The sequence below is a fragment of the Ambystoma mexicanum genome, chromosome 2p, assembly GCF_040938575.1.
Source record: "Ambystoma mexicanum isolate Mex_15411 chromosome 2p, UKY_AmexF1_1, whole genome shotgun sequence".
NCBI classification, from domain to species: domain Eukaryota; kingdom Metazoa; phylum Chordata; class Amphibia; order Caudata; family Ambystomatidae; genus Ambystoma; species Ambystoma mexicanum.
Genome location: NC_090923.1, coordinates 311,069,559 through 311,087,750, shown reverse-complemented (window position 1 = coordinate 311,087,750; position 18,192 = coordinate 311,069,559). Strand labels below are relative to the sequence as shown.

General features: G+C 44.9%; 1 protein-coding gene across 1 annotated transcript in view; it reads left to right on the top strand.

Annotated features, from left to right (window-relative positions):
- Positions 1-18,192, top strand: part of TKT (transketolase) — a 172,504-nt gene that overhangs the window by 15,688 nt on the left and 138,624 nt on the right. The window contains exons 2-3 of the mRNA XM_069643620.1: positions 3,783-3,900; positions 12,899-13,012. Of these exons, the coding sequence (XP_069499721.1) occupies positions 3,783-3,900; positions 12,899-13,012 (232 nt within the window). The remainder of the gene's footprint in view (positions 1-3,782; positions 3,901-12,898; positions 13,013-18,192) is intronic.

The following is an 18,192-nucleotide window of genomic DNA, read 5'->3' as shown; positions in this document are numbered from 1 at the left end:
ACCTTGCAGGACTGTACTTTCACTGGCGCAATATTCTGCTCTGTTTCCGTTGGTACTGTTATGGGGAGGAGGTCCTTTAGTGTCTATGTCAGAGCCCGCAGATGAAACGCATAGGACTAGTACTAAGTGAGAGGCATTTCCGTGAAACACATTCATGCTTGCAGCATTCTTTCTATATGCCAAAATGCACCACACCTGCAAGTCTTACACTGCGCCACTTGCTAGTAACATGGTCACGTAGAAAGGATACCAACTCCACATTGTGAAGTGTTTACCTTCACCCATGTAAGAACATTGTCCTGGGTCCTCCAGGCAGATGGCAGCCACATGCCATGTAGCAGCAGATGCCACCCAGGGGAGATGGCGAGGGCTAAGTGAAGCCCACAGCATCCCCTGTAGGTCTGGCATCAAAGTGGGATCCGTGGCATGGCAATGATTTTACAGTTTTGGAGACCCAGGCCCCTGATCGGGAATGTAACTAGTGGGATGGCAGCCACGCTTCTTGGTGAACTGATTCACTCTTTAGAGGAACCGGCCTGCTCCCTGAGGAATAACTTGGTACTTTGATTCCAGGGCTGGTGGCCTGTGGCTGCTTTGGTCGTACTCATTTTCTTGGTGGCCCCACTTTTTGTACCCCTTTCACTGCCAACACGACCTGAAAAATGTGCACAGCTGATGACTCTCTCTCTGACGTTGGGAAACTTTAACATCAATTTGCAAGGCGCAGACATAGGTTGTACTTATCATAGTTGGTCACTGGCCCAACATACAATCAAGGAAATAGTCCTGATTTCATCTTTGCCTCTGATGACCATGTAAAGGTAAACTCTCCTTGCCTGCTGTTGTGCTCCGAATACTGAGCCATACAATGGACCCATGACCTATTTGCACAATAACATCTCCAGTCACTCATAGAAAAAGTCTAAATAGGGCCTGAAAATGCCTAATGGTACCCAAGGGTGGAGATTTACTCTCCAGTCTACCTCCCATGATCTATGCACCGAGGACGCTTGAATTTTGTGAATTTCTATTTCACAGGAATATTGGTTCAGTTCCAGACTGAGTCATTTGTCTTAATGAATTCAAGTTACATCCAAGAAATTACCGTCATTCTTGATTTTTTGATTCCTTTGAAGCAGCCAATTTAGAAAAACATCACCTGGAGCAAAGATGGTGATCACCATCAGACCGAGAAGCTTATCATTCCAGTTACTGGATGTAGTAATATCAACTACACACTTGAAAAAAGTGACACTAGTAGAATTGATGATGGTTCTCACGCCCAAAGAAATCTTTTCCATTGTTTGAAAGACTTGCACACCTTGTAAGCTACCAAAACTCAAGTCAACAGCTGTGCAATAAAATTACTGTAAACCTTTCTCTAAAAACAGCCCAGATCCATTGTGATAACGTCCATTGTGACAATGTTCCCTCCCAGGCCCTCTGTACATCCCTAGCTTCTCACTTCACTACTAAAACTCAGGGCACCCTGTCCTTGCTCTCCCCTTACACAGCATATATGTCTCTATGCCCCACTGGCCACCCCTCTCTCCTCTTTCTCTCTAACACCTGACAATGTTTCGAGACAAGTCTGATCTATGAAAGTGTCGTCCAAACAGTTGCTCCCCTGCTCCTAAATGACCACATTGACACCCTTGCTCCAGCCTTGGCCGATTTCTGCAATCACTCCTTCTCCACTGGAACTTTCCCCTCTGTCCTCAAACACTCCCTTGTGCACCCCTTCCTAAAAAAGTCTTCTGCCAATCCTACCTGTCTGGCTAACTATCACCCGCTCTCTATCACTCCTTTCCTGGGGAAACATCTGGAAAAACTGGCCATCTCCCAGCTTACTCTTCACACTGAAATTGTTGGTTGTCTCCATGTTCATCATTCTGGCTTCAGAGCAGCCAGAGGCATGGAAACTGCTCTCCTGAACACTTGTGAAGATTTGCTCTCCAATCTTGACTCCAGCATCCCTTCTGTCCTCAACCTTCTTGACCTTTCCTCTGCTTCCAACACAGTCAATCACACCGTCCGGATCAATTGACTCCGTGAGAACCTGGCATCACGGATTAATCCCTGGAGTGGATTACCTCTTTCACTCTAGACCCTCCGAGGTCCAACTTGGGTCCTTTCCCTACACCTGGTTGCCACGCATGGACGCATCCACAATGATGCCCCAGTTATTATACTGGTAAACCTAGGCCTCTCTCCCATCTAATTGCCAGAGCCTTAACTAAACACGACAGTGAACGCGAAACACTTCTCAACAAAAGCGCATTATAAGGAAACAAAAAATGTCATGTGTAAGCACCTAGGAGTAGACTCCCATTTCTTCAAAACCAAAATACCTCTAAGGACTTTACCACTATAAAAAAATGGTTAAAATATAGTCAACCTTTATCTTTGTAATAAATACACAAATCGCTTCAAGAACTTCTCGTGGATAGCCAGAACCCCCATGACCCAGATGGGGTCCTCATTTCCCTGTCTAGCCTGTATTACCTGTCTGTAACCACCTGTAGCCCCTCTATATACATATAGAATTGCATACAGCCTTTCTATCAAAACACCGTTTAATTAGTAGTGAAAACCATCTCTTTAGTCATCAAACAAATCAAATTTATTTCCAAGGAAGAATTCCTCTTCTCCACATTGCCACATAAAACCTCAGTCAGGGTAATTACTGCCCTAGACTGGCAAATAAAAAAGAAAGCAGAACATTTGTAGAAATGTGAAAGAAAAGGTGAGAAAAATAGATGGAGATCGTTAAAAAACAAAAAAACGATCCACGGAGAAAAAAGAAAAACACGGGATGGTAAGGGAGGAAACAAGAGTGCGGAAACAGACTACAAACGAAAAAAAGAAAAGCTAACCAACGGTGGGAAGTGAAACACCCAAAGGAGCATGGAATAACGATTACCATGCAAGAAAAATAAAGTTAACAACCCCATGTAGAGTGGAGACTTTGATCAAATGTGAGTCCAAATCTCGTACACCTCGGCCGCTCCAACCATTATCCCCAAAGCAGCCAGGTACCCAATCAGCAGGTTGATCATGGAGCCATTGTCCAAAGTCCCAGACAACCCTCAGAGAGCACTGTGAGGGCAAGAGAAACAGCACTCAACCAATAGGGAGAACTCTCTTCACACCAACATGGTGTAGAGAGCCTTCTGCTGCCTCGGGAATCGACAAATACATTGTTTTTGCTATGGTCCAAAACCTTCTGCTTGTCAGGAGACCAAACCAAGGTCAACATTGACAAGTCAGACAATTTAATTCTAGTGTGTAAGTGCATATGCCAATCAGCCATGGGCTTCTCAATTCGATCAGGAAAGGTGAGCCACCTCCTGCCTTCAAGCTTCAGTGCTCTAATACAGGTCACTCTCTGGAGAAGGGATCCTCTGGCATCAGGCTTCCTTAGAACTGCAGTTCCCCTTGCCCCAGTAGCCGCTTGTGAAGATGCCACCTTCTCCATAGGGAGCCAGCACGCTCTCTTGAGTTTAAAGTCCTCCTCGTTATCTTAATGGGCCACGGTTTGATGCATGAGCAATTTGAGCCACTTGCACAGGTGCATGGAGTCAGGGGCCAGCAAGACCCTAACAAATACATTGTAATTTAATTTTAGGCAAAATAGTAATATGATACTGACTGGTACTTCAAAAGACATTACATTTGTGAACAAACCCTTGATATTTCTATATTATTTGAACGTATCATCTTTTGTTTTTTCTTTAAATGCTGTATTATAATTAAGTGTATCTTCTTTCTGTCTATCCTAGACACCCTACATCATGTTGCAGTGCAGCGGAGATCATGTCCGTTCTCTTTTTCAACGTCATGAAGTACAAGCCGCAAGAGCCCAGGAATCCCAACAACGACCGCTTTGTGTTGTCCAAGGTGTGAGAACGTTTGTGTGTGTTGATTGATTCGCAAGAGCGCACAAAATTGTGTGCACCCTTCCACAAGACTAAGGGGGATCAATGGGCAATCTGAGTCATAATAAAAAGGTACACAGTGCTCTTTATTCGTTTAGAAATACCAAAGGATAAATTGGGTAAAAGGCACAGTGATAATGATGAAGGATAAGTTATTCTCCAAGGACTGTTGTCTTAAGTCTGTCCTTTCCATTCGGGATTCCACCTTCTGGCATGGTATGAAACAAGTCCCTCACAGTCTTGAGGTTTTGAATGCCCCTGTGTTTCTTTCTAATCTTTATTTGTCCTTGGGTGCCTTCACTTTACACTGTCTCCCTCCACTTGCTGCCAACACCTGACCCCCACCCCCAGATCGTCTCTACGCCGGCACTTTTTGATACAGATTTGGCTCCTCCCTCGGGGGCCCCCCACAACACCACACTCTGCTGTGTTTCTTCATGAGGCAAGTGAGGTAATTTCCCATGCGCCAATGGCTTCATGTTTTCAGCTGATAGTAATCATTTCTTGCGGCTGCTTACGTGTTTGTGGACCAAGCCCATACACTGGTGGTCCACCGTCTTGGTTTTACTGTTGGCATTGTGTCTGCTGTGGATGGTTGCAGCGGCTCCGGGTTTGTCCTTGGTGGAAGTGAAGTGTGGACTATGATCTCTAAACTGATAACTTCAGCCACGATGCCCTGTAGTCTTTGTATAAGACCACATAGCATCTCATACGTCTGTTACACTTACTTGGCAAGCCACTCCAGGGCTTTCAGTTGTTTGCGGCAGCATGCTATTCATTGCAGATGCAAAGCAGTCGCCGTGTAATTGGGAGGGACGCCGCTAGATAACCTTGGCCTCCTTTTATCAGGGGCCAGCTAACTGGGACCCACTTTTTGAGGAGGACCTCCTGACCCTGTGGGATGGGGTTACTAAGCATCATACTATGGACCCAGTGTAGGGTCTAGGACTTCATCACTGGCCCCACTTGTCAATTGAAGGATAAAAGCAGAGCTTTTAAGCAGAGACCTTTCTTTCCAATTTTTGTTTTTATTCTGATCTTTTTCGTTTTGGCTATTAGTTGGTGCTAAAGGAGCCAGTTAAAACCCCAAACTATTGTCCTGCAAGGTGAAGATAGGATAGAGAAGGCGTATCAGGAGGGACACACAGCCTGTGGGTGTTGGTCGGATATTATTTTTTTTAAAAAAAAGCTTTATTTAAGAGACAGACATATTGTGCAGTACACATCCCAATAGCATTCAGCAGCTGACATGAAACATCAGACAGAAGTACAAGATATCAGAAAATATTGCAGAACCAAATGTAGAGAATCGCATAAGAATTCATTTATTTGCAACTCCACAAGCAATATCAAAAAACTGTGCACAATTAATGAAACCATACCAATATCCCCAAGCAGGTATTTGAGAGGGAAGAACACACGAGGGATATCCACAATCTCATTCAGTATTTCTGCTACATCATCATGCCAGAACTGAATAATCAGGGGGCAAACCCAGAACATGTGATCCGAATCTGCCATTGCCCTTCCCCATTTCCCACATGCATCACTCACATCGGGGGAAAACTTAGAAAGTTTAGCTGGAGAATAATATAGCTGGTTTAGAATCTTGAACTGTATTAACCGATATCTCAAATTCATCGAGACCTCTCTGGTAAGGAGACAGCACCTCTGCCACTGAATATCTCGATGCCAAGGTCACGGTCCCACTTCGAGCGCACCTTATTCTTGGAGATTTGGCTAGTCTGATTCAATTTATAAAGCCTAGAAACCAATCGCCTGATATCGTTACCCAAACCTAAAGCTGCTATCCATGCGTGGGTTTCGGGTTCTTGTGGAAACGAAGGCCATATGCGGTGGGTTTTTCCCCCATCTTGTACCTGAAATCTACTAGTGTCATAAACCGTCAGGGAACAGGTCACCCAGAACAAACTGTCTCAGTATTGAATCTGCATCAAATGAAGGGGAATACCAGGAATGTTCCATAAGTGAACCGTACTGTTATAGGGGACTGTCAAACCTAATCTTCGCAATAGCCTCAACAACGCATTCAGCGTAGTTCGGACAGGTTCGAAAGTACAGGAGTCAACATATTGGTCACTGAATGTGTCTAGCAAAGTGCGCCTGTGCTACAGGGTAGTTTAATTCCAAATCTGGCGCAGCCAGACCCCCCTGCTCATAGGGCTCCACTAGCTTCTCCCAGCTAATCCTGGCTACCCCAGATCCCCATAAGAACTCCAATGCCAGGGATCACAATTTGGTAAAAAAAAACACTCGGCAGGCCAGATTGGGACATTACAAAATAAATAACAATTTCGGAAATCACAATCATCTTCAGGAGGTAAAGCCACTCGTACACTGAAATAGGGTGTCCAGCCCATAGCTTCAATCTTGTGCCAAGGTAATGTAAATAGGTTTCATAGTTATCAGCATATAGTGAGTGTTGCACTCTAGAGACCATTATGCCCAAATATTGAAATTGCAGGGGAACCGATCTAAACCCCAGGAGATCCCTGGGTGTTGACATTGTATTTGTAAGGGGGAATAGCTCAGATTTAGGACTATTCACTTTATACCCTGAGTACTGTGTAAACTCATACACCTCATCCATCTGTAGCAGTTGTGGGGCCGGGGTAAGCCTAAATTCTTTATAGAGTTCTATCCCCAAGCCATCTGATCCAGACATCTTGCAAGACGCCAGCGACAATATTGCGTTACCTATCCCCTACACAGTCACAGGTTGATCCAGAGCCAGGCGCGCCTCTTCAGGCAGCTGCAGGAGATCTATATTCTTAAAGTATTGCTCTAATTCTGCGCCAGTGCACCTATCAGCATTGGCACACAGGGTTGTATAGAAGTGCAGGAATCCAGCAATTATGTCATCTTCAGAGGTTAACACCTCCCCAGTTTGTCCCAAAATACCAGTAATAGGTTGTGCCTTACTCTCCTCCCCAGCTGCCTTGGCCAAAAACCTCCCGGGTCTGCCTGTTTTACCATATTTCCGAGCAAGCAATGGTTTGATACTGTAAAGTACCTCCCTCTCTGCTAATTCTTGAAATATTAACACATTCCACTTAATTACCCCCAGAAATGCTCTATGGTGTGTCAATCCATATTCATTTTCCAGCCTTCAGAATTGTTTGTCCACTGTTGAATGCAGAGACACTGACCTGCATTGTCTGTAAAAAAATATATAAATGTTATCTTAGAGGGACACTAACAGTCCATTATCTAACAACATTGAAGGAGCCATCCTCCAAAGAGGTCCTGGACTAGGGCACCTGTTAAACACAAGGGACATCTCCACTGGGGATGATCAGACGATGTGTGTGGATGGATCCCGCATGCTAGCACCCTCTGCATCCAGTCAATGGAGAGCAACCAGTAATCTATCCCAGGCATTGTATCATGGACCGATGAATAAGTGGTATACTCCTTAGCTTCAGGCATCTGCTCCTCCAAACATCGATCAGCAATAAGTGTGACATCACATGCCCAATCATTTGCACTGAGCTAGTAAGACCACATGGGTTAGTAGTTGATTGGTCTAGTACACATCCAGGCTAGTACTGAACCCCCCACCCCCCATATTATCATGGTATCTGTTGCCCTCATTAACATTTCAAAGATTTAGCCGTAAAAATCAGGATCATCAACATTGGGCCCATACGTGTTGACCAACCCGACTGGTAAACGAGAGATCTGCCCCATCCCTTTACATAGCATCCCATAGGGTCAATGCATCTCTTAGTGACCTGAAAACCCAATGAATGATGAATAAGGATGAGAACACCTCTCAATTGCGACCAATAATATGTATAAGATCGTTGCTGGCCCCATTTAGGTGCAAATCCTGCATGCAGCCTCCCCAAAGCATGTGTCTCCTGCAATATCATGAACTTGGGGTGATGCCGTTCTAAATAGGCTAACACTTTTCTGGCCTTGATTGGATTATTCAGACCACAGACATTCCATGTGATCAGAGAAAATAGTGTCTCCCCAGCTAGTCCCCGCAGATACCATGTCTGTATATACGCAGCCACCTTTCCCACCAAGGCAGAATTGACTGCAGCCTTTTATGAAGCATTATGTCTGTCAAACCATTAAAAATAACTCCTCACACCCACTTCCAACCCCTGCCCTCACCATCTGCCCCAACCTGAAAGTGGTAAATAAACCCCCATCCACCATCCTCACTGTCCTTCCCGACCAGGCAACGATACTATGTGCCCAAAATTTTAAACCAAACCTGACATTCTAATTATCCCCTTTCTTCGTCTCCCATCCACCACCCTTCAAACCCAACCCCAGGATCTTCCCCAACTCGATGATGCATACCCATAACAACGTCAATGGAAATCTCCAGGGGTGCGGTGCGAACACCAACTCTAAATAAAGTTCAGCCATACGCCCTGGCATGTTGCTATTCGGAATGAATTTTGCCCTAGCTTAGTTATGCCTTAGACCGTATTCATAAAAAGGAACGCTATATTCACTCTCCGGTGTGCCATTCCCACTCTCCACATCGGACCGGATGGAGCCAACCGATACAGCAGCGCCAATTTACGCATACATTTCTTTTTTCTTCTTCCCTGCTACCTTTGGCCAACGGGTTCAAGCCCTGTGTGGTTTGTCCAGGGAGTTTCTCTACTACTGACCTGCAGTGTCGCTGCTTGTCCTGTATGAGACAGTCGCATGCATGGCATTGTTGCACCACGTGTGGCACACTCTCAGGATGTGCTCCTATTCATGGTCTTTTGTGGTGGGGAGGAGACCTTCGGGTGGCCACCTTCTCAGTATGGAAAAGCCTTTGTCACGTCAAAAGCAAAGGCAAGTTATCAGTTTAGGACCCTTTTATTTTCATGGCCACCCTGTGCTGGAGACACCCTACCAGCATTACACCATGTGGGAGGGGTTTCACAGACCCTATTCCCTCCGCCATCCCCACACCAGCTGGGCATACTGGACTCTGGTTGAGGACCAGGATGGTGTTTGTGCCATACACCGGCCTGGTGTACTTTTGGGTCACTGGGGGGGCAGGGAGGAAACTCCTAACAGCACCGATAGACACACACTTTGGGCTCATGTCAAAGAGCACAGACATAGGAAGGAGAGCACTCTTCGCCACAGGGGCCCAGAGGAAGCACCCTGAACACTCTATAAGCAGCACAGGAGGGATGCAACTCGTGCCCATCACAGGCATGCCGGCCACCACACCCGCTTATATGAGCCGGACCACAGAAGGGAAGGACACCCCCTTCCCAATACCAGGGTAAATAAGCACCCTGTAGGGAGGCCACAGAAAGGTGAAAGAGAGGAAAGCAATTGACAAACACCTCTGCTTCGTGCACCCATGGGAGAGCTCATTCAGAGTCGCAGATAGACCGGGTGTATGTGGGCTCGAAACGAACAAGCAAATCCACAGTGCTTCTACCAATGGTGGAGTGGCCTAGATGGGAGTCAAAGACATCCCCATCGTCCATTAGAATGGCATTGCATGTATGGGTGAAGAGGATCATTCAACAGTGCAGGAGACGTGCCTTGGCTGGCAGTGGGCAGGTGCCCATCCAGGAGATGTATATGGATTCCACCCCAGAGCAAAGTGTAGAAAGTCACTGAAGGGATACTGGCCAGAACACTAATCACTGGAGCTCTGGTGGATGGTGCCATAGGCAAGCTCACATATAATGTCACTAGAGTAGCCCTTCATACTCGGTTATTGCATAAGCGACTTGAAGAAAGAAGGTATCCTATACTCTGGGAGGCGGGTGCTGGCTGATTCCAAGAGGTTGTAGACTGCAGGGCACCAAGGAAGGCCTCTGTACCTGTCCAGCCATGGGTCATTGTGAGAAGATGGGCAGCAATTCAGCTGTAGGAGGGAGGGACATAAGGGTAACCCCTGACCACTGAATTCCTTGGGCAAACAGGTCCCTCCCCAATGACACCCCTGGCAAAAGTTAGCCTGACGGTCCTGGGAGGTCTTTAGTCACAGGAGCCGTTGAGGAAAGAGGCTCCATTTAAGGGTTGCTTGGTGCACTGTCTGCCATTTTCCTAGTTGGGTGTTGCACCGAACGATGCAGTTTGGCGATCAAGTGCCACATCAAGTGCCAGCTAGGGCCTGATGCACCTTGGCGGCCCTACAAGGGCTTTAACCCTGTGTTAGCATTCACTGGAGGATCCTTGGGCTTCCACCTGGATTTAGCCCCTGGGTGGGGGACCTTAGTCCTAAACCCAGTCTTAGCCCCTTGAAGGAGATCCTCAGGTCTGCTGCTATACTTAGCCCAGAGAAGGGGAACCTGAGGAGTGCTCCCTGAATTACCCCAATGAGGGGATCCTCTGGGGTTCACCCTTTGTTAGCCCCAAGCCGGGGAATCGTCTGGGTGACCTCTGAATATCAAAGAGCCAAACGGACCTCACCACACCTGTGAGGGTTGTAATGGCTGTAATGACTCTGTAAATGACTCTGTAAATGAGTCCCCCAGGACTGGGTGCTCTGAAATAAAGAGTGCCTCTCACGTTGTGGTTTCTTCCTGTCCTTGAAGACCTGCAGGTGTTGCGGGGGAGCACACAATAAAAGGACTTCGTAGAGCTGAAGACTGTGCCACAAGACCCTGATTGAAAGAGCGTTGCTGCCGAGGCAGCGATCCCACGGGTGCTCAGGCCCTAACACTCTATATAAGTGCAGGTCAGCAGCTGGGATGAAACTGCTGCAACCGAGGGGCACCCCAGGAAAAATAAAAAATAATCAAAGAAAAGAGGCAAATAACTAGGAGCACAAGGAGCTGGAGTTTCTAACCCATCGGATGCAGTGGAAAGGCCTGGTGGGGAGAGGCTGAGGGCAACAGCACCTGGAGAGGTGCGACTTTGTGTGCTTGTGTGTGCAGCTCTACCAGGCACACTTTTTGTGGCTGGAAGAAATGTGTGTGGTCCTCTCCCTGTGAGTGGAAAGTCCCAGAGGTATAGAGGAAGTGTGATGGGATAGTACATATGTATTTATTCACTGAGGTTTTACATTGTGCCGCATACTGGTTCACTTCCGCGCGGGGGGTTAGTCGGGGGAGTAAACGGGACAGGGTAGGGATTCGGCCAAGGAGGGTAAACGGGAGATACACAAGGTTGCTGTCCTGAAACCGCGATCATTTACATTGGATGTTTTCAGTTAACCCTTTGATAAGTGCTGCATCGACAGAAATCAGCACCTGTGCGTCAGTATGCAGTCATTATATCGAATATTTTATAAAGAATGATCATATATCGAATATTTTATAACGAAAAATGTTATAGAAAATGCATTTAGGGGTGGGGCAAAGGGTTCAATATTTTTGGGAAACGATTGGGGTGGGTTTCTAGGGGTGGGAAACAGGGGCTTGGGGGTGGGAGGACCCAAACAAAAAAAGTGCATTCTCTAAAAAATGTTTCATTATAAAATATTAGATATATGTTCCTTCTTTATAAAATATTTCGGTATAAAGACATGTAGCCTGGTGCGTCCCTGGCCTCCAATCCGGTTTCTCTTAGGGTGAATCTCAAGGTACTGATATGCTGAGCAAACCGTTGCCTGCTGTTGCTCCCTCCCCATATTCCTTCATCCTGTTTTCTGCCCAAACATTTTTAGAAATACCAATTTGGACTGATTAGCTACTTCCCTTGATCGTCTTCCCCTCTTTTGCTGCTCCCTTTTATAATGTGGACTGATTTGCTGCCTCCCTTAATGTACTGATTTGCTGCCTCCCTTGATAGTCTTCCCCACTTTTGCTGCTCCCGTCTCTGATTTGGACTGATTAGCTACTTCCCTTGATCGTCTTCCCCTCTTTTGCTGCTCCCTTTTATAATGTGGACTGATTTGCTGCCTCCCTTAATGTACTGATTTGCTGCCTCCCTTGATAGTCTTCCCCTCTTTTGCTGTTCCCGTCTCTGATTTGGACTGATTTGCTGACTCCCTTGATAGTCTTCCCCACTTTTGCTGTTCCCGTCTCTGATTTGGACTGATTTGCTGCCTCCCTTGATAGTCTTCCCCTCTTTTGCTGCTCCCGTCTCTGATTTGGACTGATTTGCTGCCTCCATTGATAGTCTTTCCCTCTTTTGCTGGAAGAGGCGGCCAGCTCCTACAAAGGATACCTGGACGAAAAACAATAGGCCTCATTACAAGTTTGGCGGTAGCCTTGCCGGTGAAACCGGCAGGCTGCCGCCAAACTTGCACAGTTATCCGGCCCCTGGGAATGGAGAAATATAGGGCCATTACAACCCTGACGAACCCTGTATTTCCCCATTGCCAGGGGCCGGAAAATATTCTTCCCCATTCCCATTCGAGCTGCATAGGGCTCAATGGGAATGGGGAAGCCGTATGCACCAGCACCATTCTTGAATGATGCCGGTGCATGCAGTATGGCCTGCTCGCAGGTGTCGGTATGCCCTTCAGGTCAGACCTGGCGGGCGTAATGGCACCCCCGAGCAGAACTCGTAGTTTGTCAGTCCAGTAACTACGGTAACAGCAAGCTTACTGGTACCGTAGTTTGGACCGGCAAACTAGTAATGATGCCCAATGTCTGTATTTGAACTGTAAATATTCCTTTTTGATGTCTGAGGTGTTCTAGGAGTTTCTTCAATCATTTCGTGGCCAGAAGGGAAAACAGACTTCCACCGACACCCCATCTCTTACGTTTGCAATGCACATCTTTTTACATCTGTTTGAAGGCAAAGCAGCTAGGAGATGTAACACATCTCTTATATACGATAATTCAGTCCACCGAAGACATTTGCTTGTCTTTCATGTTCTCAGCCCTAGAGTGTTGTGATATCCGAGCATCGGGCCAGTCAAAGCAGAAGGGATTTATGTAATCAACGGTTTTGTTGGGAAGCGCCAGTTTAGATATGGAGCTGTGTTTTGTCTAGGAAACCTTCATAATACTGGGCTTTTCGAGAGTGAGAACTGTTTCCCTCATTATGTTTTCTGTTTTCAGGGTCACGCAGCGCCCATTTTATATGCCGTCTGGGCCGAGGCAGGGTTCCTCCCGGAAGCAGAACTGCTAAACCTGCGGAAACTAGATTCAATTTTGGATGGGCACCCTGTTCCGGTGAGTACTCGTGGCCAACCTACTGGCACAGTGGTTCATGGCTATGCTTCTGAATCTGTGCAGTCTTCATGTTGAGTCAGCTGGTGAGAAAACTCTGATATCTGGAGGGTAATGAATTGGCAAGAGTGTTGTTATGATATTACTAAGAATAAATACAGTTCTTAAACCATAAATCCTATTGATCCTTATTACAGTAAATCTTCTCATTTTGCAGCCAAAACTATTTCTATCTGTCTCTATCTTATAAAGATATTGAGCCATGTTCTCAATTAGGATGTCCTGCATTTTAAGAACTGCCTTCAATTTTGGACACAGGAAGTTGCTTGTATATGTTTACTGGTACAGGAAGACAGGATCAGTAATTAAAAATAAAATAAGTTGTTTGGTGGGGGCAAGATTACTAGAGGCATAGGATGTGGCTGAATTACCACATATGTAAACATGTTCGTGAAAAGTAAAGCAGATGCCACATTTTCAGTTTGAATCTTAGCTCCTATCATGGTTCTGCCGACTTCACTTCATCTCCTCCGATGTCACTCCCTGTTTCAGAGGTTGAAGGCTCTTTACAAAATAGCGGGAAGCCTAACCATGAAACACGCCTACAAAATAGTTGGAAATTAGATAATTGGACAAATGTGTGGGTGGTAATTGGCCAACATTTAAAACTCTGATGGTAACAACATAAGGGACATCATTGGACTTGGCAGAGTACACGTGCACAAGCGGCATATCCGGTCCTGTGTTAGGCCCAGTGCTTTTGGGGTCCAATAATGGATGGTTTGCAGAAACCTGGCTATGATGGGGAGGGTGAGTAAGACATATGTAATTGGAGCAGTACTAGAAAGCAATCTGTGTATATGATTTTTCCACCGATTTACTTGCCATTTATTTACAATACATTGTACGGTGAGATGAAGTGGTTTGCCCAGAATCACACAATTTCCAGGCACGTGCACAGGCTGTGATTAGAATCTAGGTACCCAAAGTAAAAGGCTGGTAGTTTACCTACTAGGCCCTGCACTGACTATAATGGATATGATTGATGAGAGTTGTAGTCCAACACATCTGGAGAGACAAAGGTTGCAGTCCGTAACTAGACCCACATCTACACTTCTAATGCATGATTGTAATTCTTAGTTCTGGACACTGCAGTAGGAATAGATTTTCATTGTGAAATGTAATGCATGTAAATGGTCCATCAGAGCAATGATACGTTAGTTTCAGTTATTTAGAAATAAATTGCTTAGAAATAATGTGGATCCTTGGGCCTCATTATGAGTTTGGTGGTAATGGTTGAAATAGGCGATATTTTAAATATCGCTTGTTTAGCCATTCATACTGGTTATGAGAACGGAACCCCATGCTGTATCTGCATTCATTTCTGTCTATATCACATTTCCTTTCTAATGAATCTTTTCGCCCTCGCTAACTGAATTGCTCGAAGGATTCTCTTCCTCTTTAATCTAACCACCATATTGTGCAAACAACAGCGTATCTGCCTTAGTTCACTGTATGTGAAGGCGGTGGCTCTTATCAACCCATGGTGTGGTTGCATTATAAGAGGAAATCTTTTGTGTGACACATTCCAGATCCATGGCACGCCCTCTGTCGCCACTCCCTTGGCACAGTATGAAAAGCTGTGCCCATAGAATAGGCTCTTTGGGTTTATGCCACACGTACGGGCATGCTGAGACCGAGTAGATGTTCACCTGTGTACCACGACTTACACAAACAGGTCTTTAGTATGTCTCCATATGTTTGCAGTCACTAAGTGATTACTTTTAGTGCAAACAGACATGTTCAGTTTTTTTGCAATCATCGATAAAGCTACATATAAAATAAAGGCATTGTGTTATTGTCCAGGAGTTAATAATGTTCTCAGAAGGAATGCCCATAAAATTGCACAGCGCCTGCAAGCGTTTTTTTCATTATCGCAAAGCATGGAGTAATGCAAACTAAGGATATATATATATATATATATACTATGCTGGATATCCTTGAAATCAAGCAGGTATCCTCTTGTGCACCTTTTTTGTGCACCAATTTTGATATAGACTCTGCCATGATGTTGTAGTTGAAGAGGTGCATATAACCTGCTTAGCTAGCATGGAAAGGATGTTGGACCAAGCCTCTGGCTGCCTTAATAAATAACATTTGCTATACCATCACGACTTATAGCTCAGGACGTTTTTACATGTTTCATGATGAACAGTAGCAATTCTGGACCAACGTGTTTCTACACAATCCCTAAATCACAACTGGGTCAGACCAAGCCTAAAGGAGAAAACATATGGAGTGTGCATATTGAGAAAGTACATGATGGGATCCGGATCCCATCATGTACTTTCTCAATATGCACACTCCATATGTTTTCTCCTTTAGGCTTGGTCTGACCCAGTTGTGATTTAGGGATTGTGTAGAATGTATGTCTCCGGGGATTTAAAGTGAATGGAAAATGTGTGTTGTGCCTAACGCACCATGAAAGGATACTTATTCAAAGGTGTGAACTCTTGGACTGACACGTGCAACTAAGCTCTTGGCATTTTGACAGTTTTTGAGCATGCAGGAAACACATTGTGGGTGTAGATGGGAAGAGCAATCATTTCATTTGTAATTCATATAGCGCCTTACGCCAAGGCCCTGTACATATGCCAATTTATGACACAACAATTGTGAAAACAGGATAAGGCAATTCATCTGAATAAACAAACAATGAAAACAATAGAATAGAGTAATGCAGAATTTAAAAGGAGATAACCCTTTAAAGAAGAGGGATAAGACACAATAGATCCCGGAGAGAGTGGACAAGCATTCCAGTGAAGCGGGGCGAGCTAAGAAAATGAGCGAAAACCGCGATTTAGCACAGGGAGAACAGCAAACTAATAGTAGAAACTTTGAGAATGGGAAAGAAGAACACGAGAAGGGACATAGAAAGAAATAAGAGATGTAAGATCGATAGGAGCAAGGCTGTAGAGAGCTTTGAAGACAATACAGAGAACGTTACATTTAAGCAGTGAATGGAAAGGTAGCCAACCAAGAAAGGACAAATTTGCGAATATTAAAGAGATGACATCGACATGTATGTGAAAAAGTGGAAATATGATAAGAAAAGAACAGATCAGTATCCAGATAGAAACCAAGATTCCAGGCACTGGAGGAAATAGGACGGTGAGAAGGGGGAAATAAGCCAAAAGGTGGAGGGGGAAGGAGGAGGAATAGACGAGGATGGAAAAAAGAGAACTCCGTTTTAGAAACAGTAAGAAAAAGAAAATGATCTACAATCCAGGGTTTAATAGCACAGATACAGGACGAAAGATTATTATGAATGGGTGATGTAAAAGAAGAGAAAGACAAAAAGAACCGGTTATCGTCACCATAAAAATGATGAGATAACCCAAAGGAAGAATTAATAGCAGCAAGAAGAGATGTGTAAAGAGGAAAGGACCAAGAATAGAGCCTTGTGGAACACCATGGTTAAGAGGAACGAAGTCAGAGCAGACACCAGCCCAAGAGACAGAATAAGTATGGTTAGATAAGTAAGAGAACCAGAGATCCCAAAAGAAACAAGGAACTGTAAGAGTAACACGTGATCCACTGTGTCAAGAGCAGCAGAAAGATTTAATAGCATAAGAATAGACAAGTATTAGGAATAGCGAGCAGTAAGTAAAGAATCATAGACAGAAAGAAGAGCAGTTTCAGTAGAAAGAGATGGTGAAGCTCAGACTGAAAACGAGGAAGAATCGAGATTTTTGCAACAGAGGTAGAGAGACCTGAGAATAGACAAGCCATTCCAGGAGCTTGGAAAGATAAGGAAGCAGAGACATGGTTCGGAAGTTAGAAGGAAAGGACGGGTCTAAGGGAGGGTTTTTCACACTAGGAAGGAACAGAAGCATGCATAAATAAAAGAGGGAAGGTAGAAGTGCGAAGATAAATATTGAAAATAGTAAGATAAGAATTAAGAGAAGGATAGATTTCAAGTCAAGAGCCGCTAAGGTAGACTTAAGTGAATAGTCAAGAGAGGGAGGAGAAATAAGACGAGAGAGTGGTTGAAAGAGACACCTGGGATGGGCCGATTGGGATTGCAGAAGATCAGAATAATAGGACCGCTTAGAGAAAAAAAGTACCTCAACATACAGTAAATGACAGGAAGTGAAGAGTAAAAGATTAGAATCAGAGCGCGACTTGTACCAAGGCTGCTTAAGGTGAAGAAGAGCTCTTCGCATCGTGTGAAGTTGTGGGGTAAGCCAGGGCTGAGTAGTCTTTCGAGAGGGGGAGAAGGAGGAAACAGGATATAATGCATCGAGAGATGATGAGAGAGAATCAGAAAGACCAGATACCGCCTCATCCACTGTGAGAGCGACAAAAGCTACGTGAGACGGGAGGCTAGAAATACAAGAGGATACAAACAAAGGGGTATTGAAAGATCGAGGAAGAAAGAAGAGTAATTAAACAAAAACGAGGAACGATAAAGAATACCAGCAACTCCTGCATGGCCGGAGGGACAAAGAGTTTGCAAAAATGCAGTGTCAAGTGTGAAGAAAGATGCTGGAATAGCAGTGTTAGAAGAGGAGAGGCAAGTATCTGTGATACACATACAATGTAAATTAAACCGCAAAAACATATCCAGAGCAGAGCAAGAGTTTTGGGAAAGTGACCAAGCATTCCAAAGACAATGTTAGAAGAAGACTGAGAGTGAGAGATACGAGGCAGATAAATAAGATTGGAGTAGTTACATAGAGCTGGAGATAGAGAATGACGATGTGAGGTACAACGAATAGGAATAGAACTAGACATAGTAACAACAGTATCAGAGAAGGAAGGCGATGATGGGGCAAGCACTAGGATGGAACTTAGAAAAACACCAGCTAGTAGGCAATCTGGGTGTGCTGCAGGCGAAAGAGTCGGAGAAGTGGGTCGTGAAGGATCTAACAGAAGAGTGCAAGAAACATTCATTATAATAGTAAAACAGATAAGAAAACAGATGCAGTAGTCAGCGGACAGCATTGGACAGCTTCGCCCTGGGCTTTGCGCCGGAAATGATGGAATCCGTGGCCGATGGGCGGCCCAGGAGGTTGTGTGTGTCAAGTTTGAACTTCGCGCCAGAAAACACTCACAGGAATGTTATTATTGCATAACATAATACTGGTCATATTTTCCACCTTTAAAGATGAAAGTATGAG